This window comes from Leucoraja erinacea, chromosome 4 (assembly GCF_028641065.1).
Source record: "Leucoraja erinacea ecotype New England chromosome 4, Leri_hhj_1, whole genome shotgun sequence".
Taxonomy (NCBI): Eukaryota; Metazoa; Chordata; class Chondrichthyes; order Rajiformes; family Rajidae; genus Leucoraja; species Leucoraja erinaceus.
Window position 1 is genome coordinate 98,082,201 of NC_073380.1, and position 25,633 is coordinate 98,107,833.

Consider the following 25,633-nt stretch of genomic DNA (forward strand, 5'->3'; position numbering starts at 1 on the left):
AACTCTGGACTTGGACTCCTCTGTTACCAACACTCCAAAGTGACATATCATTTACGCTACACCTATTTGATTTCCCCAAATTCTTCACCTTGCAATTGTCAGGATTAAATTCAATCTGCCAATGTTCTGCCCAATTTTCCGTCTGATCTTTCACCTGCTGATGGCAACCGTATTCACTTTTCACCAATGTTTGTGTCATCCACAAACCCACCAATCGTATCTCCTGCACACACATCCAAGATTAGTATATATCACAAACAACAAATATCCTAACACCAATCCCTGGGACAAACCACTGGACATAGGCTTTCAATCAGAACAAGCTTCCTTCCACTGCTATCCTCTGCTTCCTATCACCAACCAATTTGTAGATCAAAATAGCCAGTTTACTTTGGATCCCATCTGCCTTAACCTTCTGGACAAATCGATCAAATGGGACCTTGTCAAATGTCTTAAAGTCCACATAGACAACATCCCAAACCCAGCGTTCATCAACATTCTTTGTTACTCCCTCAAAAGACAATCAAATTAATGAATCAAGAGTTCCTCCCACAGAAAGCCTTGTTGATTATCCGTGATCAGTCTTTGCCCTTTCAAAGTGCCCTACATAATCCTGCCCCTTAAGATTTTCTCCAGTAACATCACTAGCACTGACACTTAGCATTAGTGACAGAACCAAATGCCTGGGCTCCATTCTGCAGAAAGACCATTTCAATGCAATAGTGTTTGTTCAAGATATGTCATTCAAGTTTGCAAGCATGTAGATTTCAATGAAAAAGAAAGCCATTGAACTTACTGTCATCATCATTATTTGATTAGGTTTGGCTTAAAGGTTTCACTGCTGTGTGTCCCAGGGTTGAGGCAACTAGAATTAATATTCTCTCCACTCTCTTCAGACTAATTCTAAATGCAACCGACCATACAGAATGTGTTCCATCAAACCAGGCCTTGCCCAATTATTGGTTCAAGTCGTGCAAATTGCATGGTGCATGTTGAGCACAAGCCTGACCCTTGCATAAACCTTTGGGGTGAAAACCAGTCGGTACTCAAGGTTTGGCAAGGACCTCCTAACCATTCAGATTTCTGCTTGTGGCCAGAAAACCGCAGCCATCGATCCAGGCCTGCACTAATCGTGTTTATTGCAAATCCAAAGCCAGGATCCCGGCGTGAATACAGCCATCAGGAGGGCTGCACTCCAGGTCTAAGGCCAACATCTCCAGCGTCAATGTCCCCCACCCGCCCCCTTCCCATGCATAGAAACATAGAAACATAGAAATTAGGTGCAGGAGTAGGCCATTCAGCCCTTCGAGCCTGCACCGCCATTCAATATGATCATGACTGATCATGCCGAACTTCCTAAAGCAACATCCACCAGAGGGCTATGAGGCAGGAAACACTGTGAAATGTTTCCACACATAATCATTTCCCCATAAAATAATATTCAAATTATTTTAATGCTTGCTCTTCATCAGGACAAATATTTAGCATGCAAACAAAAGCTGCATAGCCGGTAGTTAAACCGGAGGACGGGCATTAATGCTTCGTTCCACGCCCAGAATGTCTGCACTTCCGTGTGGAATATGGGAAGCACGGCACACACAGGCTGGAAGAAGGAATCATTGGCGTAGTCCACACTTATCATACCTATATTCTAATCACAACTTCGTATAATAGAGATAAGAAAATGGAATGACCTGTAACAGCACAGATCAGCATCACACTCACCTTTATAAAGTATGCTAAAGGGTGGGGAAAGCTGATGGCCAGTGCTTGGTGCTGGAATTTCTGCTTCAAATCCATTGGGTAAGTTTGCCAACATAGCATCCACGTGTCTCATCAAACCCAACCAAAGGTAAAAATCCACTTTTGCTTGTACAGTCCAGCCCGTAACATGTTTGCCTGGCAACTTTTTAAAAAAAATTAATGTTTTTTTAATTACTTTGACAGCTGTTGTTATTATTTCTAAATACAATCAATCAGACCAGGCAAACCACAGATAATCAATGCCCTCAGGGTTGGGTAATTTGGATTTCCTTTAAATATTAAAGGAAATCCAAATTTTAATATCCTTTCACCTTAAACCTGTGTTATCTAGTTTTAGACTCCTCCATGCTTGGGAAAGTACTGAGATTACTTACCATTAATAATTTTATAGACTACTATCAGTTCATCCCTCAGCCTCCTATGCTCATTTGTGAACAATCCTAACATGCACGGTCCACATTTAATCTTGTCCCAGGACTATGGCAACTTGTTGTCTTATTTTCATTGTGATTTTCCATTGGAATTCCTAATGGATATGGATCTGGGATACAATGCAGCTTGCAATATAAAGCACATAAGTAAATCTGCTCTAAGATACCATAGGGATCTTGGCTGAAAATTATTTTTCATAAAATACAGAGGAGAAATTTATTCCATTCCTATCCATGTACCTGTCCAAATGCTGTTTAACCACCTAGTAGATCTCTTCTGGCAGCTTGTGCCACACACCCACTCCCTCTCTGTGAAAGACATGCCCTTTGGATTTCCTTTAAATATTTCTCCTTTCACCTTAAACCTGCGTTCTCTAGTTTTAGACTCCTCTATGATTGGGAAAGTACTGAGACTACTTACCGTTAATAATTTTACAAACCACTATCAGTTCATCCCTCAGCCTCATATGCTCATTTGAGAACAAGCCTAACCTATCCAATCTAACCTAAAAATGAAAGCTCCTTGAGCCTCTTTGCACTTTTTCTAGCACTATCACTTTCTTTCTCTAGTGTGGGGACTAGAACTGCACACAATATTTCAATGATGGCCCAAACGATATCTGGTACTGCTGCAATATAACTTCCCTATTATAATGTGTAGGAAGGAACATGTGGAGGAAGCGGTATGAACATTGACATCTCTAACTTCAAGTAACCCTTACTTTCCCTCTCTCTCCATCCAACCTGTCTTGCTGTCTCTGACTACATTTTATCTCTGTTTGCTTTGTTTTTATCTTCTCCCAGCCAACAATGATCTATTCTACATTGTCCGTGATCTTATTCCCTTTTTCACACCTTACATTTTCTTATCTATAGAAACATAGAAACATAGAAATTAGGTGCAGGAGTAGGCCATTCGGCCCTTCGAGCCTGCACCGCCATTCAATATGATCATGGCTGATCATCCAACTCAGTATCCGGTACCTGCCTTCTCTCCATACCCTCTGATCCCTTTAGCCACAAGGGCCACATCTAACTCCCTCTTAAACTCCCTCTATGTACCTCCTTCTCCTCTAACATCAATCTGATGTTGGGTCTTGACCCGAAACATCACCCATTCCTTCTATCCAGAGATGCTGTCTGTCCCGCTGAGTTACTCCAGCGTTCTGTGTCTATTTTCAATTATTATAATCAATACCCCTACCTATTACCTTCAGGACCCAACTGCATTTTCAGGGAGCTACAAATCCTTCTGTACATCATGCTTCTAAGGTCCCAGCCATTTATTGGATATAGCCCGACAGAATTAGATGACCTAAACTACATTCCCTCACACACTTGGCTAGATTTAATTTCACCTGCTACTATTCTTCCCAACCTTCCACCTGTTCTATGTCCCTCTTCATCCTTGGACATCAATCCTCACTCTCTACAACTCCACCAATCGTCATGTCATCAGCAAACTTACTTATCAGACCACAGACATCTCAAGACCAAGCCTTGTGGTGCATCACGGGATACAGACTTTTAGTCAGGAAAGCCACTCTCCACCATCACTGTCTGTCACCTATCACCAGGGGCGGAAAACCCAGGGGGCCCACGTCCCCCCCATGTATTGAGAGGTGGGGGACATCCCCACCCAAGTTTTTGTCATCCGGATATTAAAATCTCCGCTTTCCGCGAGACAGTGGGGGTGGGTCTGCTGATCGAGGGCGCCGATTGGACGAGAGAGACGTTGGTCAGCAGGCAATGGGCGCGGGACATGATGATTCAGCGTGATGATTGGAGGAGGGAGGAGTGGGGGTGGGACTGAGGATAGAGTGCGGTGATTGGAGAAGGGAGACGTGGCACAGACCTGCGCCTCATCCGCAGGCAGGATCGATCCCGGCCGGCTCTCCGGCGCTGTCCCGTCCCCACCCGAGTGCCCCCCCCCCACGGGTGGCCAGAGAGGTCGGGAATCAGGTGGAAGCTGTATCCCCAGGCCCACAGCCAGCGCAGAGAAGCAGCGCTAAACCCAGCTTAAATCTGCCTGTCCCGCCAGGTTAACCTGCCTGGGCTTACGGGAAATATGGTCAGCGCGGAGAAGCAGCGCTGGAATCCCGTCAGTCTAGTCAGGGCTTGTAGGTTAACCCGTCGAGATAGGCAGAGTTGAGCTGCATTTAGCGCTGGATTGAGCCTCCGAAGCCTCGCGCATGTGTGTGTGTGTGTGTGTGTGTGAGTGCCGCCAAAAAAATGTGTGTCCCCTGTCCCCCGATCCCCTCCATGTTTTGATAGCAAGTTCCGTGCCTGCCTATCACCAAGCCAATCTTGGATACAGTTTGTCATAACACCTTGGATCCCGGGTGCCCCATCTCCCTGATCAGTCCATCATGAGGGACCTTGCCAAAAGTCTTGCTAAAGTCCGTATATATCACAATTACCACCTTATCATGAAAAATTGCCTTAGTAACCTCCTCAAAATATCCAGTCAGATATGTGAGACTAGATTTCCCATGCGCAAAACCTTGCTGTGTCCACATTAGAAAGAACTGAAATAAAAGTTATGTGCAACTGACAAGGAGTAAAATGAACCTCCTATAATTCCAATATTTGAGACATGTGAGAACAAAATAAAATTATATACTTTCAGAAAGAATGTCTTGATTTTTCCACAGTCCTTTCCTTTCTCATTTGTTTTCTCGGAGAACAGGATATCTCGAGCCGGAATCCGTGCATATGCGATTCTCTTGTTACTGCTGTGCATCCAAATGAACACGTCCGGAATTGTATGCTGTGGCTGAAAATATTTTTTAAAATATGTTAAAAAGATACTTAAAAACCTGGCCCAATTTTTAAATGTTCCTGCTGTGATTTTCTCAGTATCTATGGTGCTGCAAATGCATATTAATACAAGTTTGTGTTTTGTATTTCGATCTATTTATAGCTCAATAATTTCCTTCCCATTGGCTATTTTTGGACTGCATACTCACTGAGTCAGAGAGAAGAGTAGAGCGTGTTGCTATGGATACCTCAATGGCCCCCAGCATTGATGTCGACACAACTTACAAGGACTGAAGTCCCAATTCAAACAACCAGAAAGGTTCCTTATTATTAATGGGAGTTGGCATAGCTTAGAGCTATACCTGATGGTTTCAGTGCAAATCCCTGGTCTCTCAGTACAAAGATAACATTTTCAAGCTGCATTCCTCAATATAATGATTGTCTCGGCCATTGTGTGTTATCAGCCCTCTAATGAAAATGCCAAAGAGTTGAAGTGATGTAATTGTACTGCAGTCAAGTTTTGATTTGTTATGTCATCAGCAGTGATCATGATTATGTGTTAGACTGCAATAGTCTAGGAGTTACACAAAAAAGCTGGAGAAACTCAGCGGGTGCAGCAGCATCTATGGAGAGAAGGAAATAGGCAACGTTTCGGGCCAAAACCCTTCTTCAGACTAGTCTAGTCTAGGAGTGTTTAATTTATCAAACTTAGATCCTTTAAGTGTAAAAATAACTTCATGTGTATAACTGTCAGACTTTGGGAGAAAATAAACTATTCTCTTGAGTAAATACTAAAAGAGGAAAAAAAATACAGAACTACGGGGAGAGGGTGTGTAAAGGGCCTGTCCCACTGCGGGGTCATAATTTGTGAGTTTAGAAGAGTTTGCCCTCGACTCATAATCACAGCATGGTCGACACGAGGTTCTAGGAGGTCTTTGTAACTCTCCTTCATGCTCGAGATAAGTCCCCGCGTACTCGAGGCCTCAGTTTGGTCAAGGCAGGTTTTTTTTGCATGCTGAAAATTGTCCATGAGTAAAGAAAGGTCGCCATTGATAAAAATCGATATTTTTTTACTCGTAGGTTTAGTCGAAGTAGGTCATAGTAGGTTGGCATGTTGTTTGGAGATAATCGAAGGCAATCAAAGGTAATCGAGGGTAGTCGAAGGTAGTCGTAGATAGTGTTAGTATAGTCGAAGTTAATCGAAGGTGGTCGTCTTCACTCGCCACTATTCGGTGTCCAATTTTCCTGAAGCTAGTCGAAGCTGGTCTTCAACATATTCGTAGGAGGTTCTCTACATAGTTGAGGAAGGTCGAAGGAGGTGTTCTACTTTGACTATACAACACGACCATGACACTTTTTCATACTCTCCTAAACTCTTCTACACTCGCAAATTAGGTCCCCGCAGTGGGACAGGCCCTTAAGGGGCTAATTGGGATAAATCTATCAAAGAGCTAGCACACCAAAATGGCCTGCTTTTGCATTGCACCAATCAACCAATCTGGCTTTGGTTAATAACCAATGATCGAGGTGTCAGGTAGATTTATGTTTTCTCTGATGTTATCTGTGGTCAAGAAGGTGTATTGGTAGTAAAGAAGGTGTATATGTGGTAAAGAAAGTGTATAGGTGATTACAAAAATGTGTAAAGTATGCTTGCCATCATTGTTCAGGGCGTTGAGTACAAGAGTCAGGAAGACATGTTGCAGCTTTAATTAGGTTACTTCTGGAAATATATGTGAATTTTTGATCACCCCATTACGGGACTGATTACAGCTTTGGAGGGGGTGCAGAAGAGGTCTACCATGATGCTGCCTGGATTAGATTTAGGCTAAAAGAAGAGACTCGGATATATCGGATTGTTTATTTTTCTGAAGCATTGGAGGCTGAGCGGAAACCTGATGGAAGAGTTTATAAAATGATAAGAGGCATAGATAGGGTAGACAGTCAGTACCTTTTTTCCCCAGGGTGGAAATGTCAAATATTAGACCAGCGGTCGGCAACCTTGTTCTGCATAGGGGCCGGGACGTATGTTTGTGAGCGGATGGCGGGCCACATCTATCCCGCGTACACATGGATCCCGCCACCATCCCGCCCCGATGGCAGGCATCAAATCACGTGTTCACAGAAGGTCGACAAAATGCTGGAGAAATACTGACCCACTGAGTTTCTCCAGCATTTTTGTCTACCTTCGATTTCTCCAGCATCTGCAGTTTTTTCGTAAACGTGCTCACAGAAGGTGCGCGGCTGTGCCAGCGGCCTTGCGCAGGAAGCGGTACAGCTAGAACTCAGCGCTTGACTGCGCTCGGCGCTTGGCGCTCGGCGGGCCGGATGACTACGAGGGAAAAAATCTGCCTGCGGGCCGGATGATTTCGGGTTATGGACCGCATTCGGCCCGAGGGCCGTAGATTGCCGACCCCTGTACTAGAGGCATAGATACAAGGAAAGGGAAAAAGGTTCACGTTAAGATAGGGAAAGAGGGAAAAGGCTTCACAAATTAAGACTTGTTTCTTCATGAGTCCAAAGGCCACAAACAAAAGACATATGAAGAAACCTGAAGGAAAATCGAAAACCTATGTCTGTCATAGCTAGTCTTTGATTTTCCATTATATTTTGTTTTTTGTTGATAGTGAATTGCATGATATGATGCTTTGATATCCGGTTCCTGAGCAAGAGAACATTTTTCTATTCTTCACTATACCTCATCCACAAGGAATCGCAGTCTTTGTATGCAGCTCTGGATTGCCCGTAGCTGTTCATTCACAGACAATTTCTTCTTTCCCTGAACAATGTTCTTGGCTTCATGGGACATTAACTCCTGGAATTAATTCAGATGAAGAATTAGGTGATAACAACAAAAATACAAATACATTTTTAATTTTGCTTTTCCATTTTCTATCCAGAGATGATATTGAAAGACAAGCCGGCACGAAAGCTTCCACATACAACTCCTGCAGTGACCAGATTCAAACCTGACCTCCGGTGCTGCCTATGTGGACCTTCTACAGGTGCACAGTAGAGAGCATGCTGACCGGTTGCATCGTGGCTTGGTTCGGCAACTTGAGCGCCCTGGAGAGGAAGAGACTACAAAAAGTAGTAAACACTGCCCAGTCCATCACCGGCTCTGACCTTCCTTCCATCGAGGGGATTTATCGCAGTCGCTGCCTCAAAAAGGCTGGCAGTATCATCAAAGACCCACACCATCCTGGCCACACACTCATCTATCTCCCTGCTACCTTCAGGTAGAAGGTACAGGAGCCTGAAGACTGCAACAACCAGGTTCAGGAATAGTTACTTCCCCACAGCCATCAGGCTATTAAACCCGACTCGGACAAAACTGAACATTAACAACCCATTATCTGTAATTTTGCACTTTATCAGTTTATTTATTCATATGTTTTGTAGTAAATGCCTACTATGTTCTGTTGTGCTGAAGCAAAGCAAGAATTTCATTGTCCTATCAGGGACACATGACAATGAACTTGAACTTGAACTTGTATTCTCCCTGTGATCCTCCATGTGCTCCGGATTCCTCCCACATCCCGAAGAAGTGTGAGGTGGTAGGTTATATTAACCACTGCAAATCACCTTTAGGATGTGGGGGAGTGGTAGAGTGTGGGGAGAGTTGATGGGAGTGAGGGGAGAACAAAATGGGTTCAGTGTAAATGTATATTTGATGGTTAGCACTAACTCAATGGGCCAAAGGGCTTCTTTCCATGTCATTTGACTCAAAGACAAAGTTGTGCACAGCTGAACTCATACCAACAATCTAGCGAGAGGAACATAAATGTAATTTTTCAATCTTCCGTAGCTCAGCAATACGGACCAGACTTCACCCAAAGACCTCTGGGACTGAGTGAGTCTGGCTTGAGTGAGTCTGAGTGAGTCTCCTCTTTCCTCCGTCTGTAACATTTCTGGAACAACCAAGTTCCAGCAGTCTACTCTGAATTCCTCATAAACATTGTCCCCTGGTGGAAAAAGTCCATGGTTAGCCACCATATAACCATATAACAATTACAGCACGGAAACAGGCCATCTCAGCCCTTCTAGTCCGTACCGAACACTTATTCTCCCCTAGTCCCATCTACCTGCACTCAGACCATAACCCTCCATTCCTTTCCCATCTATATAACTATCCAATTTATTTTTTAATAATAAAATCGAACCTGCCTCCACCACTTCCACTGGAAGCTCATTCCACACAGCTACCACTCTGTGAGTAAAGAAGTTCCCCCTCATGTTACACCTAAACTTCTGTCCCTTAGATGTCTCTGATCCTCAAAGACCAAGAGGAGGGGCAAGTCGATGGGCTTGGTGGCCCGTGGACCATGTAAAGTTGTTTGAAGCTTCATCTGATTACCATTGACATTGAGTGAACACCATGAAGTCCATTCCTACTGCTCATTTCCCAAGCTTGTCACGGGCAAGAGGGGGAGGATTGGAAGCAGAGTTGGATGTTCCTGCCTAAGCATTCACTTGCCTCAATGATACTCCACGCTGGTGATATGTACCAGCTACCTAATAACAACTCACCAAGTAGTTAGTAGCTAGCCTTTATCAATTACACATGGTGCAAAATGTAAAGGGCCTGTCCCACCAGCATGCGACTGCATGCGTCTAGCGCGACCAAACGTGGTGGCTTGAGGCGTATGGCCACTTCCAACCGCGGAGCCGTCTGGAGTTGTTCGGGGCTGGTCCCGACATCATACTCATCAATCAGCTGGGCAGGAGGCGGGCCGACTGAATTTGGACGTCGCACGGCGTCGGGCGATTATGTCATCATGTGGTAGGTTATGGCACGCCAGGTGGTGACATCATCACACAATGCCACGCGCTAGGTGTACGGTGTCAAGATGCTGCGAACGGCATTGAGACGCTGCGTACGCCCGTACGAGGCGGAGCGTACGGCTTCAATGTGGCTGCGGGCCGGCAGGCCGTTGCCGCGCGGAATCTTTGGACAGTGTCAGTTTTTCGGAGCCCCGCGCGATGTCGGGACCAGCTCCGCACAACTCCATACGGCTCCGGCGATCGAAGTGGGACCGGCCCCGCTAGGCCGTACGGCTCAAGCGACCACGTTAGGTCACGCTCGCCGCATGCAGTTGCATGTTGGTGGGACAGGCCCTTTACTTTCCCTGGAGTTGAATCTAAATCGAAGACCATGATCGAAGCCTTGATTGTTAAATGCCAAAGAATGTGGATGGGTACAGAAAAAAACCATTTGAAGAATGTAACAGTTTACATTGAACTGTAGTATTATGTTCTACTCTATCTGGAGGTAGAGTTATTTTTTATACTTGCACAGTGAGTCAGAGATGATAGGTTGTCATACTGATAACATTCGGAAAGCCTTCATATATTTATTTTTGATGTCTTATTTGTGGTAGGTATTTGCACTTCTTATTGAGAATTGAAATTTAAAACTGGTTTGATGGGTGGATATCTTCAGGTCTACTTTACTTTCACTAAGAATTGACATCCACCAGGAAATTACTGTATGCAACACGATCATTTGAACAATTAGTGTATGTGTATAAAATTCCTTAATCCATTATTAAATACTTTACCTTCAACAGAATAAAGAAATTTGCGGGCTTTGTTACTTCTACTTATAATGAGATACAACACTAAAATCATTGAGAAACTGACAGAGCTGCAGTTGCCTCTAGATAATAGTTAAAATGGGCATCATATTATGAAGTTGTGCCTTGAACATTGAACATAACACAAAGTGCTGAAGTAACACAGCGAGTCAGGCAGCACATAGAAACATAGAAACATAGAAATTAGGTGCAAGAGTAGGCCATTCGGCCCTTCGAGCCTGCACCGCCATTCAATATGATCATGGCTGATCATCCAACTCAGTTTCCCGTACCTGCCTTCTCTCCATACCCCCTGATCCCCTTAGCCACAAGGGCCACATCTAACTCCCTCTTAAATATAGCCAATGAACTGGCCTCAACTACCCTCTGTGGCAGAGAGTTCCAGAGATTCACCACTCTCTGCGTGAAAAAAGTTCTTCTCATCTCGGTTTTAAAGGATTTCCCCTTTATCCTTAAGCTGTGACCCTTTGTCCTGGACTTCCCTAACATCGGGAACAATCTTCCTGCATCTAGCCTGTCCAACCCCTTAAGAATTTTGTAAGTTTCTATAAGATCCCCTCTCAATCTTCTAAATTCTAGAGAGTATAAACCAAGTCTATCCAGTCTTTCTTCATAAGACAGTCCTGACATCCCAGGAATCAGTCTGGTGAACCGTCTCTGCACTCCCTCTATGGCAACAATGGAGGGAATGGAGAGGTGGTGTTTTGGGTTGGAATTCTTCTCCAGACTGGGGTCCCAGTCGAAATAGTGTATTTCGCTTGATTCCAGCATCTGTAGCTTCTTATGACAGCCTTGAAACATTGGCAGAGGTTCGCCCCAAACCCCTCCCACCGTATCCCCAGAGGGTGGGGGCTGGGGAGGGTGGGGGGGGGGGGGGGGGGGGGGGGGGGGGGGGGGGGGAATGCAATGGAGACTCCAATAAGAGATCTCAATGTATTTCTCCAGACTTCAAGTGATGAGGAAATTCCAGCTTTTATGCCAATTGCATTCTCCCAATATCATTGAATCAGGGTGATACAGTGTGGAAACAGGCCCTTCGGCCCAACTTGCTCACACCGGCCAACATGTCCCAGCTACACTAACTAGTCCCACCTGCCCGCCTTTGGTCCATATCCCTCCAAACCTGTCCTGTCCATGTACCATGTACTGGTGTATCTTACCAGTTCCAGCCGGCTCATGGTGACTCGTTTCTTATCAAGCACTGTCTGGTGAAGTCCATCCATCTGTCCAAAGCCGGCAAAATCTCTAAGGCACAGGTCAATTAGTAAGAAAAATCGGTGAACATTTGACCATCATAAAGGTGAGTTTTTATATTTGACTTTGAATTACAAAGTAACAATTTCATCGAGAAGAGTCCATTGGAACAATTACACATGTATTGACAACGTTAGCCATTTAATTCCATTGCTCCATCCTTTATCAATGAACTCAATTTCCTATTTAAATATTTATCAATGCCAGAGGATCAATCCACCCATTCGACTAACTAGTTTGGCTGCCTGAATGTACCTGCAGTCTGCCTCAAGGTTAGACTCTTGTTCACTGTTTTTATACCTGTTTACTCATTAGGGCGCTGCTTTAATGAGATTCAAGATTCAAGATTCAATTTATTTGTCATTGTAAGATGCTGACAAAAACAGCTGGGCATGTGATCTGAACCGCAACAGATTCCCCTACTGGGTGATATTGACTGATGATCCACTGCGGACAAGGCAAGCCAGCTGCCTTCTCAATCACTTGCATTATGGAGACAGAAGGGACTGCAGATGCTGAAATCTTGAGCAAAAACAAAGTGCTGGAGGAACTCAGCAGGTCAGTCAGCATCTATGGAGGAAATGGACAGACGACAGGACAGTCTCGTGTTGGGACACTTTTTCCGACTAATGGAGTTACAATGGGGGAAAGCTGGAAAAGGTGAGGACGGGGAAAAGCCTGGCAAATGATAGATGAATACAGATAGTGTGGGGGTTGTAGATGGGTGGAGTTAGTGAGGAAAGCTGGGAAAATCTGGAAATCAAATAATATGCGGGATATCAGGAATCCACTATACCATGGTTTTATAATTTTATACCTGATACAGTGAATATACTGTAAATAACAGGTCATGTTGTGGTAGGCATTTACAACTCTTTTATCTTCACTATTGATGATTATATTTTGAAGATGAGGTGAAAATGCTCAGCTTAACACAAGAAACATACAAGGGAAGCAAAGAACAAGAATAGAAAGACTGTGATGTGACTGAGAAATATTTTACCTGCAAGCATAAATGATACACTGGAATGTTTAACATGTCAGGACCATTTTTACCTGCATCGGAATATAAAATCATTCAGAACATCTTTCGTCTTCTTCTCCATTCGGGAATCAGAAACCTTCATGCATTCTTTGATCTCCTCCAACCCTTCTTCCTAAGTATAAAGTTGAGGCAATGAGTAAAGTTCCTGCAAAGTTCCTGCAAGGCTCCTGCAAACGTTCTGCAATGTTAAGCCCATTATACACAGTTTTGTTACCTTCCAGGGCACTCAATCTTGCATGACCAAGTGTGCAACTCGCTTAGGGAATCTATTTAATGGTACAAGTATTGATGCTGTTTTTAACTGATTCTGTACTGGCTGACACTTTCATTCTAGTCCTGTGGGTTCCGGAGTGACCTTTGAGGTCACTGTGAGTCGCATGGACACCACCAGAGATGGAGGGAGATGCCTGATGGAATAGGCAGATGCGTAACTTGTGGGGTAGAATGCTTCTTTGCTGGTATATTGTGTAGTAATGCAAGGACTCAAATCTTTCTCTACTTTGATGGGCACGAGTTGTGGAATACCACAATTCAGCAGAATTAAGGGCCTGTCCCACGAGCATGTGACTGCATGCGGCAAGCGCAACCTAACGTGGTCGCTTGAGGCGTACGGCCTCGCGGGGCCGGTCCCCACTTCGATCGCCAGAGCCATATGGAGTTGTGCGGAGCTGGTCCCGACATCACGCGGGGCTCCGAAAAACTGACACTGGCCAAAAATTCTGCGCGGCAACGGCCTGCCGGCCCGAAGCCGCATTGAGACCATACGCATCCCCTCGACGGGCGTATGCACCGTCTCAACGCCGTACGCAGCGTCTAGACATCGTACACAGCGTCTTGATGCCATACATCACGTGCGAACTTCCCACGGACTTCACTCGAAATTCATGTCAACTCGTACGAGATCACTCGACCTCCGCGCAGCCCCCGCTTCCGGTTTGGTCGCGCTTGCCGCATGCAGTCGCATGCTCGTGGGACAGGCCCTTTACTGAAGGACGTTTTGAGAACATCCTTTAATCTTTTCCTCTGTCTGGTAATCTCTTCCCATGGCAAAAGCAGGGATTATCGAGAAAACCAAGGAAATCCTTGAATCTTATGGGTGTGTGGATGTGCTCATTAACAACAGCAGTCTGGAAGTTAAAGGAGGTGCTCTCAATGCCCTTTTTCAACTGGACAAGAAGATAATAATGCCAATAGGATGTTTTGGGAGTCTGTTATCTTTCCAATAGAGCAGACCATGTGTAAATAAATTATCAATATTGAGAACTTTTGCCTGGGAGAGGACACCGACAATGGCTTTAAACTGTGAAAGGGGAGGAGTGAGCTGGCAGCTCCAATGTACATAGTTATGAAATAAAACACGAACAAGCCTGTCAGCGATTTTGTCCAGGAAGTTGGAAATATACAATCGAAAAATCTGGTCCTCCCAGCAACTCTTGACGAAGACGCATGGTTTCCTGCTATGAAATGGCAAGTAGTAGTAATTCCTGCAGACAAAGGAACAGATTCAGTCAGAATAGTCATCCATTTATTACTGTTATCATGATAATGGGACGGAAGTGGAACGTGTTTCCAGCTTCAGGTTCCTGAGGGTCAACATCTCCGAGGACCTCTCTTGGACCCACAATACCTCAACTTTGGTCAAGAAGGCTCACCAGCGTCTCTTCTTCCTGAGGAGACTGAAGAAGGTCCATCTGTCTCCTCAGATTCTGGTGAACTTCTACCGCTGCACCATCGAGAGCATCCTTACCAACTGTATCACAGTATGGTATGGCAACTGCTCTGTCTCCGACCGGAAAGCACTGCAGAGGGTGGTGAAAATTGCACAATGCATCACCGGTTCCTCACTCCCCTCCATTGAGTCTGTCCAAAGCAAGCGTTGGCTGCGAAGGGCGCTCAGCATCGCCAAGGACTGCTCTCACCCCAACCACAGTCTGTTTACCCTCCTACCATCCGGGAGGCCAAATACAGGTCTCTCCGTTGCCGGACCAGCAGGTCCAGGAACAGCTTCTTCCCTGCGGCTGTTACATTACTCAACACTGTACCTCGGTGACTTCCACCAGGAATTTTTTTTTTAAATAAAATAATAATTGCACTACCATGACTGTATGCACGTAAATATATTATTTATTGCTCATATTCTATGTCGCTCTTCTAGGGAGATGCTAACTGCATTTCGTTGTCTCTGTACTGTACACTGCACAATGACAATAAAACTTGAATCTGAATCTGAATCTGAATCTGAATCTGCATATAACAGCCAAAGGTTTTTAGGGAGGGGAAAAGCCTGGAGGGCTCAAGATAAGATATGGAACAATCCCTTCTTGAAACAACTTTAAATTCTAGTTTAATGGCTCTTTTTAAATGTTTACAGCTAGCGCAACCAAGCCTTACATAGGGTGATGGGTTGTATATACGACTAAGATACTGTATAGTATATGAGGCTTTTTTCTTTTTTCTTTCCTTTTTCCTTTTTTTCTCTCTTTTTTGTAAGGCTTTGTAAACATTTGATTAGTGTATAAATGTAAGTAATTTGGTGTACATATAGCTGCTGGTGTACATATGGTATACACCTATCTGCTAAATTTGTATAAGCAGTTGAATAAGGGGTGGGAATTAATAAGCTTTAGCTTCTTCCTGCTCCTTTTCGGACACATACGATTTCATTTATTTATAGATATTGTTTATGACACTTTATAAATATTCTAGTTTTGTTTTTTGTATGCTGTTTCACACTTGTGTTTTTATTCTTTTTTTCTGTTCGAAATAAAGAATTAAATCCAGCGCAATAAATAAAATAAAACACTTATACATAACCCACTATAACCCGATATAACAATTACAGCACGGAAACTAAAGGCCATCTCGGCCCTACAAGTCCGTGCCGACACAAAATTTTTTTACTGTGAATATTTGTGACCTGCCTGCACTCATACCATAACCCTCCATTCCCTTCTCATCCATATGGATAGATCCAATTTATTTTTAAAGTTTGAAATACCAACGAACCTGCCTCCACCACTTCCACTGGAAGCTCATTCCACACCGCTACCACTCTCTGAGTAAAGAAGTTCCCCCTCATGTTACCCCTAAACTTCAGTCCCTTAATTCTGAAGTCATGTCCTCTTGTTTGAATCTTCCCTATTCTCAAAGGGAAAATGCTAATGTCCACATCAAAATCTGTCTATCCCTCTCATCATTTTAAAGACCTCTATCAAGTCCCCCCTTAACCTTCTGCGCTCCAGAGAATAAATTGCAGACCTAATTTTTTCAATCTTTCTCTGTAACATTGCTATATAGTTGTTGAAACCCAGGCAACATTCTAGTAAATCTCCTCTGTACTCTCTCTTTTTATGTTGACAACATCCTTCCTAAAAATGGGCGACCAAAATTGTACACCATACTCCAGATTTGGCCTCACCAATGCCTTGTACAATTTTAACATTACATCCCAGCTTCTATACTCAATGCTCTGATTTATAAAGGCTAGCACACCAAAAGCTTTCTTTACGACCCTATCTATATGAGATTCCACCTTCAAGGAACTATGCACGGTTATTCCCAGATCCCTCTATGAAGCATGTTAGGATCTTTTTAAAGGCCTTTTATAAATGTTGTTAGTCTGGACAAAAAATCTAAAGGCACAACACAGCGGTGTTGACGGTGAGTTGGATGACAAGTATTGGATGGATACCAAGTAACAAATCAATTTCAAGCTGCTCCTTTACGTATACAAAGCCCTTAATGGGCTTGCCCCCACCTACATCAAAAATCTGCTAACCCACCACACCACCTCCAGGCCCCTCAGGTTGGCCGACTTGGGGTTATTGATCATCCCGCTGTCTAGGCATAAGCTCAGGGGCAACCGTGTTTTTGTGGTTGCAGTCCTCTTCCCATCAGAACTGCGCCCTCCTTCAACTCTTTTAAGTCTAGACTTAAAACTTATTTCTTCTCACAAGCCTTTCTTGAGGTCCTCTGTATTTATGAATGTATTGTTGATGTCAGATTCAGATTCAATTTTAATTGTCATTGTCAGTGTACAGTACAGAGACAACGAAATGCATTACAGAGACAACAAAATGTATGTACCACTGTATGTAGCACGGTAGTATCTGCACCAATGTAAAGCACTTTGGCCAACGAGAGTTGGTTTTAAATGTGCTATAGAAATAAAATTGACTTTACTTGATGAGGAGGACCAACTAAGTTAAAGGGATGAGATTTAAGAAAGAATACAGTGCACTGGAAGGGAATATCAGAACACGAGTGCTTGGTCATGATGGGATAGGTGCGAGGAGGAGACAGTGGAGTATACAGGGATGAGGTCAGATGCAGAGAAAGTGAGGGTGCAGACAGAGGCAATTGATGAAGAGAGTTCACCACAGGATGCGTAATTTAATTCTGGGCACCGGATGACCAATAGGCAATATTAATCAGCAAATTTAAGGTGATGGGTGAATTGGATGAGGGAATATTGGATACAATGAGCAGAGTTGTGTATGAACTGAACATCAAAAAATGTGGAAGACATCAAAAGTATTTGAGTTTGTTTCTCCAGATCCATTATGCAAACCATGATATTACAGTATGGATTGGTGGACTTTCAAGGAGGTATTTTGTGATAATAGTGGTTTCTGATATCATTCTGAATTTTTTGGAGAAGAGACTTCCCAAATTCTTTCCCCTGAATCATCATAGGAATCGTCTCCCTGGCTGTTCATCTTCTGCCAGGAATTTCAGACAGCTCTGTTAGTTTACAACATGACTCCATGGATCACCCTGTCTTTCTCTGTTCATCATTGTCATATGTTCAGACAAAGGGAGGTTGATGTTCCGTGTTAGAAGGAATTCTCTGCAGCCATCAATGGACCAGCCATGGTGAGCACACTCGCTGGGTAAGCAGTGTTGTAACAAACAGCCTTTAGCTGAGAAGGAGAACTCAGGATGGAATTTTCTCCCTTGTCCATCTGGCTCCATCTAGTGTTTAAGAAGGAACTGCAAATGCTGGAAAATCGAAGGTACACAAAAATGCTGGAGAAACTCAGCGGGTGCAGCAGCATCTATGGAGCGAAGGAAATAGGCAACGTTGCCTATTTCCTTCGCTCCATAGATTTCCTTCGCTCCATAGCTGCTGCTGCACCCGCTGCGTTCTTGGGTTTCGGCCCGAAACGTTGCCTAGTTCCTTCGCTCCATAGATTTCCTTCGCTCCATAGATGCCGCTGCACCCGCTGAGTTTCTCCAGCATTTTTGTGTAGCTCCATCTAGTGTCAGCAATAAGAAATTTGAATACAATGCCAGCAAAATAGGACTGCCATGAACAGAGCTTTCAATTTTGAAGTTGGGAGAACCATCTTCACAGTGTTGGACCACAATGATCTATTTAGATGGTAACCCCAAATGCCTCTTATGTAAAGCACTGGAAAGATGCAACCTATGTAGTGGTGCGATTAATGTTTCATCAATCAGACATTCACCACAAAAGTAAGCAATTACGTAATTTGAATTAGAATGAAATACATCCCAAGTAACATTTTTTTTAGTGTTAGTACAGTAGAATATTTACGGTTACCTATTGCCCTCGGTTAGAAGCGGCTTCACAGGTTTGGTAGCAGGATTGTCAGACTCAAGGGTTTGATCTGACCCAGTGGCTTGCAGCAAAGATGTCGCTTCTTCCTCATGTGTATCTGGTGCTCGCTTTTTGTTTGATGCAGTTGTAATAGCTCTCGCCATAACATTTCCGTAATTCCCTGTCAGACAATAAGCAACATTTAACTTCCTGTTCTCCTTCTGGCTCACTGGTCACTATAGTTTTCACATATTTATTTGTCCTAAACCTTTCTCCATTTGTTCTTCAGCTCCTTTCTTCAAAGATCGTTCTTATGTAGTAACTTGGATAGTTATATGGACGAGAAAGGAATGGAGGGTTATGGTCTGAGTGCAGGTAGATGGGACTAGGGGAGAATACGTGTTCGGCACGGACTAGAAGGGTCGAGATGGCCTGTTTCCGTGCTGTAATTGGTATATGGTTATATGGTTATTATATAAACATAGAAACATAGAAATTAGGTGCAGGAGTAGGCCATTCGGCCCTTCGAGCCTGCACCGCCATTCAATATGATCATGGCTGATCATCCAACTCGGTATCCTGTACCTGCCTTCTCTCCATACCCCCTGATCCCTTTAGCCACAAGGGCCACATCTAACTCCCTCTTAAATATAGCCAATGAACTGGCCTCAACTACATTCTGTGGCAGAGAATTCCAGAGATTCACCACTCCCTGTGTGAAAAATGTTTTTCTTATCTCAGTCCTAAAAGATTTCCCTTTTATCCTTAAACTGGGACCCCTTGTTCTGGACTTCCCCAACATCGGGAACAATCTTCCTGCATCTAGCCTGTCCAACCCCTTAAGAATTTTCTACGTTTCTATAAAGGCAGGTACGGGATACTGAGTTGGATGATCAGCCATGATCATATTAAATGGCGGTGCAGGCTCGAAGGGCCGAATGGCCTACTCCTGCACCTAATTTCTATGTTTCTATGTTTCTATGTTTCTATAAGATCCCCCCTCAGTCTTCTAAATTCTAGCGAGTACAAGCCGAGTCTATCCAATCTTTCTTCATATGAAAGTCCTGACATCCCAGGAATCAGTCTGGTGAACCTTCTCTGTACTCCCTCTATGGCAAGAATGTCCTTCCTCAGATTAGGAGACCAAAACTGTACGTAATACTCCAGGTGGGGTCTCACCAAGACCCTGTACAACTGCAGTAGAACCTCCCTGCTCCTATACTCAAATCCTTTCGCTATGAATGCTAACATACCATTCGCTTTCTTCACTGCCTGCTGCACCTACATGCCTACTTTCAATGACTGGTGTACCATGACACCCAGGTCTCGTTGCATCTCCCCTTTTCATAATCAGCCACCATTCAGATAAAAGTCTACTTTCCTGTTTTTGCCACCAAAGTGGATAACCTCACATTTATCCACATTATACTGCATCTGCCATGCATTTGCCCACTCACCAACCTATCCAAGTCACCTTGAGGCATCCTAGCATCCTCCACACAGCTTTGTGTCATCCGCAAACTTGGAGAAAACAGAAGGGTTGATATGGAAATGAGAAGAGAAGTTAAAAGGGTTAGCAACCGAGAGTTGCAGCAGGTTTTGGAGGACTAAGCACAAGCATTTGATGAAACGATCGCCGACTCGATGCTCGATTTTGCTGATGTCAAGGAAGATACATCAAGAGTACCAAATGCAATGGACAAAGTTGAAAAATGTGCACATGAATAATCTCTATCTCACTTGAAAGGGCTGCTGGGGTCTCGGGATGGAAGTGAGAGAGGAGGCAGAGGGACAGGTGTTACATCTCTTGTGGTTGCAAGGGAGGGGCCTGGGGAGGTGGCAGGTTTAGTGGGAAGGGACGAACCAACCAAAGAGTTTTGCTGAGGGTGATCCTTTTTGAAAAGGGTGAAAAATGTGACTGGTGGTGGGATCGTAGTGAAGGTGGCAGATATGAAAGAACATAATGTGTTGGATGTGGAAACTAGTGGAGAGAAAGATGAGGACCTGGGAAATACTATCCAAATTCTGTTTGTGGGGGGGGGGGGGGGAGGGCAACAAGTGCATAACTGCAGGGTACTGAGGAGCCACATGTGAGGGATCTACCACAACATCAGGGACGATACTACGTTTACTGAAGAAAGAGGGCATCTTGGACATTCTCAAGTAGAAAGCCTCATCTTGGGTGTAGATGCCTTGGAGACTGAAGATTGGCAAGTAAAGGACGGCATCCCACTACCCGAGTCACCTCCTCTGTACTCCTCCATTGTCAGAGTGAGGCCACACACACATTGGAGGAACAACACCTCATATTATACTGGGGTAGCTTACATCCCAATGGCATGAATAGACAATAGACAATAGGTGCATGAGTAGGCCATTTAGCCCTTCGAGCAGACACCGCCATTCAATGTGATTATGGCTGATCATCCCCAATCTCTACCCCGTTCCTGCCTTCTCCCCATATAGAAACATAGAAAATAGGTGCAGGAGTAGGCCATTCGGCCCTTCGAGCCTGCACCGCCATTCAATATGATCATGGCTGATCATCCAACTCAGTATCCTGTACCTGCCTTCTCTCCATACCCCATGATCCCTTTAGCCACAAGGGCAACATCTAACTCCCTCTTAAATATAGCCAATGAACTGGCCTCAACTATCTTCTGTGCTAAAAGATTTCCCCCTTATCCTTAAACTTATCTGTGTGAAAAATGTTTTCCTCATCTCGGTCGTAAAAGATTTCCCGCTTATCCTTAAACTGTAACCCCTTGTTCTGGACTTCCCCAACATCGGGAACAATCTTCCTGCATCTAGCCTGTCCAACCCCTTAAGAATTTTGTAAGTTTCTATAAGATCCCCCCTCAATCTTCTAAATTCTAGCGAGTACAAACCGAGTCTATCCCCTGCCTCCGCTATTTTTAAGAGCCCTATCTAGCTCTCTCTTAAAAGCATCCAGAGAACCCACCTCCACCGCCCTCTGAGGCAGAGAATTCCACAGACTCACCACTCTCTGTGAGAAAAAGTGTTTCCTCATCTCCATTCTAAATGGCTTACTCCTCATTCTTAAACTGTGGCCCCTGGTTCTGGACTCCCCCAACATCGGGAACATGTTTCCTGCCTCTAGCGTGTCCAAACCCTTAACAATCTTATATGTTTCAATAAGATATCCTCTCATCCTTCTAAACTCCAGAGTGTACAAGCCCAGCTGCTCCATTCTCTCAGCATATAACAGTCCCACCATCCTGGGAATTAACCTTGTATTCAACATTAATTCAACAAGTGAATATTACATTTACCAATTTCAAGTAAACACTCCCTATCTGCCCTCCCTTTTCCCACCCCACCACCCTGTCCCACCATCCTCCACTACCCTAGTCACCCTGCTCTATTTCCCTGCTCCAAATACTCATCTCCCATCCCAGAGTCCCATAACTCCTTTTTGTTTTCCCTCTTTTCTCACTCCAACATATCCCTGTCACCCACCCCTTCCATCTGCATCCCTCCATCCAGCTTTACATTTTACTCCTCCTCGTCTACCCTTGTCTATGACATCCTGTTGTCTTCTTTCGGCCTCTAGCCTTTGTCACTCACTCCGCCCATCAAGCAATCACCCCCCCCCCCCCCCCCCCACCTGTCACCACCTCCCAATTGCCAGACTTTGCCTCACCCTCCCCTCCCTCTCTCTCTCTTCTAGATTTTTTTCCAGTACATCCAGTACATCCAGTACATTTGCAGGAAGATTGTTCCCGATGTTGGGGAAGTCCAGGACAAGGGGTCACAGCTTAAGGATAAGGGGGAAATCCTTTAAAACGGAGATGAGGAGAAATTTTTTCACACAGAGAGTGGTGAATCTCTGGAACTCTCTGCCACAGAGGGTAGTTGAGGCCAGTTCATTGGCTATATTTAAGAGGGAGTTAGATGTGGCCCTTGTGGCCAAGGGGATCAGAGGGTATGGAGAGAAGGCAGGTACGGGATACTGAGTTGGATGATCAGCCATGATCATATTGAATGGCGGTGCAGGCTCGAAGGGCCGAATGGCCTACTACTGCACCTAATTTCTATGTTTCTATGTTTCTATCACGGTGGTGCAGTGGTAGAGTTGCTGCCTTACAGCGCTTTCAGCTCCAGAGACCTGGGTTTGATCCAGATTATGGGTGCTGGCTGTACGGAGTTTGTACATTCTCCACGTGACTGCGTGGGTTTTCTCCGAAATCTTCGGCTTCCTCCCACACTCCAAAAATGCGCTGGGTTGTTGGCTAAATTGGCTTGATGTATGTAAATGTAAATTGTCACCAATGTGTGCCGTTAATTACCCAACCCACAATCTTTCAGGCAGCAAAATGTACAGATGGATAATGGCAGGTGAGGGGACAATATATTGGAATTCATTACCCAATATTGGTCGTGAAACACAGAAACATAGAAACATAGAAAATAGGTGCAGGAGTAGGTCATTCGGCCCTTCGAGCCTGCACCGCCATTCAATATGATCATGGCTGATCATCCAACTCAGTATCCTGTTCCTGCCTTCTCTCCATACCCCCTGATCCCTTTAGCCACAAGGGCCACATCTAACTCCCTCTTAAATATAGCCAATGAACTGGCCTCAACTACCTTCTGCGGCAGAGAATTCCAGAGATTCACCACTCTCTGTGTGAAAAAAGTTTTCCTCATCTCGGTCCTAAAAGATTTCCCCCTTATCCTTAAACTATGACCCCTTGTTCTGGACTTCCCCAACATCGGGAACAATCTTCCTGCATCTAGCCTGTCCAACCCCTTAAGAATTTTGTAAGTTTCTATAAGATCCCCCCTCAATCTTCTGAAAGCCCATCCAATTGTACCATCATTAGACAAGAGGTGCAGGAGTAGGCCATTCGGCCCTTCGAGCCAGCACCGTCACCTGCTTTAAGGGGATCGCGCTTTGTTGCCTGTGGATCTCACATGGGTCTTAGTGGGAGGGGCTGCAAGGTTCTCCAAGGCTACGGAAGGATTTTGCTAATTTTATTGCATTGGAAGTCAGTGAGGCACAGGTATCTGGCCTCACCACTTACCTCTGCAGGGGAGAGTGCAATGGGAGAGATATTGCAGATCAATTATTACAATATGGTTCAATGGTTCTTTATTGTCACGTATGCACAGCACAGTGAAATTCTTTTGCACAACCCACAAATGTACAGTCGCCATAATTTGGTGCCGTTTACAAAGAAAAATCAATATTCGGGTGTAAACATTCTTGTCGCACACTTAATGTTTGCACATTGTACACTTAGTGCCTGGTGATGTGTCTGTACATATTAATCTGGCGCGATGGTCAGTGTGAACATGTGAAATGACCGGCGAATCCTTACCCAAGGATACCTCAAAACTGATTGGCTTTTCACCAAGTCTCCTGTCAATCATTGTTGCCTCAAAGAAGGTGCCAAACAGAAGAAAGCCCTGAAGACTTTCTTCATCGATCTGGAGAGAGACACAGCAAGTAATACACAGAACATAAACTATAGATAACATTTCAGATGAAAAATCTTTACTACTTTGAGATTTTTCAAAACGCAACATCCAAGAGAAAATTGAAATTCATTTTCAAATTCATTCAACACTCAAATGACAGCTTAATATTTATTTAACTTTGGGTTTTTTTCCCAGAACATTATTTTATCTGGAATAAAACCAAATTTGTGATCCCAGATGTTGTGACATTTTAAGCCCCTGTCCCACTTAGGAAACCTGAACGGAAACATCTGGAGACTTTGCGCCCCACCCAAGGTTTCCGTGCGGTTCCCGGAGGTTTTTGTCAGTCTCCCAACCTGCTTCCACTACCTGCAACCTCCGGCAACCACCTGCAACCTCCGGCAACCACCTGCAACCTCCGGCAACATTCTGTACAACCTCTAGGTGATGTTTTGCCTCTTCTATATGAACAGGCAATTTGATCTCAGGCCATGATGGTTTTGATAATGACCTCCGGCAACCACCTGCAACCTCCGGGAACCGCACGGAAACCTTGGGTGGGGCGCAAAGTCTCCAGAGGTTTCCGTTCAGGTTTCCTAAGTGGGACAGGGGCATTAAGGTGTTGGAATGCATTTCATTTGATTTTTGAGATGAAATGTGACCACATATTCAGTAATGTTAGAAACATAGAAATAGGTGCAGGAGTAGGCCATTCGGCCCTTTGAGCCTGCACCGCCATTCAATATGATCATGGCTGATCATCCAACTCAGTATCCCGTACCTGCCTTCTCTCCATACCCCCTGATCCCTTTAGCCACAAGGGCCACATCTAACTCCCTCTTAAATATAGCCAATGAACTGGCCTCAACTACATTCTGTGGCAGAGAGTTCCTGAGAATTCCAGAGATGTTAAGGCCTAAGACTAATCTGTAAAGTTGTTGATCCATCTGCTAAATTAATAGTATTATCTAGTGTCCTGGGCAGGCTCATGTGAGTGCTGAATAATCTTAGGCCCATCATAAGCACCAAGATGATGTTTGTGATAGGCCTATGACCCATTGAAGGATCCCCTCTCTAAGATTTGCAACCATGACCAGAACAAACACGGCAATGGTCATCAAGGGGATTCTTCAGTAACCACATAAAAGTAAATACGTTTTACTAAATATTTCCAGGAAGACCCTTGGATGGTTTCTAAAAAAATCTCCATCCATCCCTCCATCCCTCGGCCCTTCAAGCCAGCACCGTCATTCAATGTGATTATGGCTGATCATCCACAATCAGTACCCCGTTCCTGCCTTCTTCCCATATCCCCTGACTCCGCTATCTTTAAGAGCCCGATCAAGCTCTCTCTTGAAAGCATCCAGAGAACCTGCCTCCACCACCCTCTGAGGCAGAGAATTCCACAGACTCACCACTTTCTGTGTGAAAAGGTGTTTTCTCATCTCCGTTCTAAATGCCTTACCCCTTAGTCTTAAACTGTGGCCTTTGGTTCTGGACTCCCCCAACATCGGGAACATGTTTCCTGCCTCTAGCGTGTCCAAACCCTTAATAATCTTTTATGTTTCAATAAGATTCCCTCTCGTCCTTCTAAATTCCAGAGTATAAACACCCAGCTACTCCATTCTCTCAGCATATGACAGTCCCGCCATCCCGGGAATTAACCTTGTGAACCTACGCTGCACTCCCTCAACAGCAAGAACGTCCTTCCTCAAATTAGGGGACCAAAACTGCACACAATACTCCACGTGTGGTCTCACTAGGGCCCTGTACAACT

General features: G+C 44.4%; 1 protein-coding gene across 1 annotated transcript in view; it reads right to left on the reverse strand.

Moving 5' to 3' along the window:
• The window catches only part of fer1l6 (fer-1 like family member 6), a 132,140-nt gene that overhangs the window by 76,585 nt on the left and 29,922 nt on the right, over positions 1–25,633 (reverse strand). Inside the window, 8 exon segments of the mRNA XM_055633476.1 lie at positions 1,726–1,906; positions 4,819–4,971; positions 7,651–7,767; positions 11,710–11,814; positions 12,847–12,960; positions 14,212–14,332; positions 18,415–18,592; positions 23,757–23,865. Of these exon segments, the coding sequence (XP_055489451.1) occupies positions 1,726–1,906; positions 4,819–4,971; positions 7,651–7,767; positions 11,710–11,814; positions 12,847–12,960; positions 14,212–14,332; positions 18,415–18,592; positions 23,757–23,865 (1,078 nt within the window).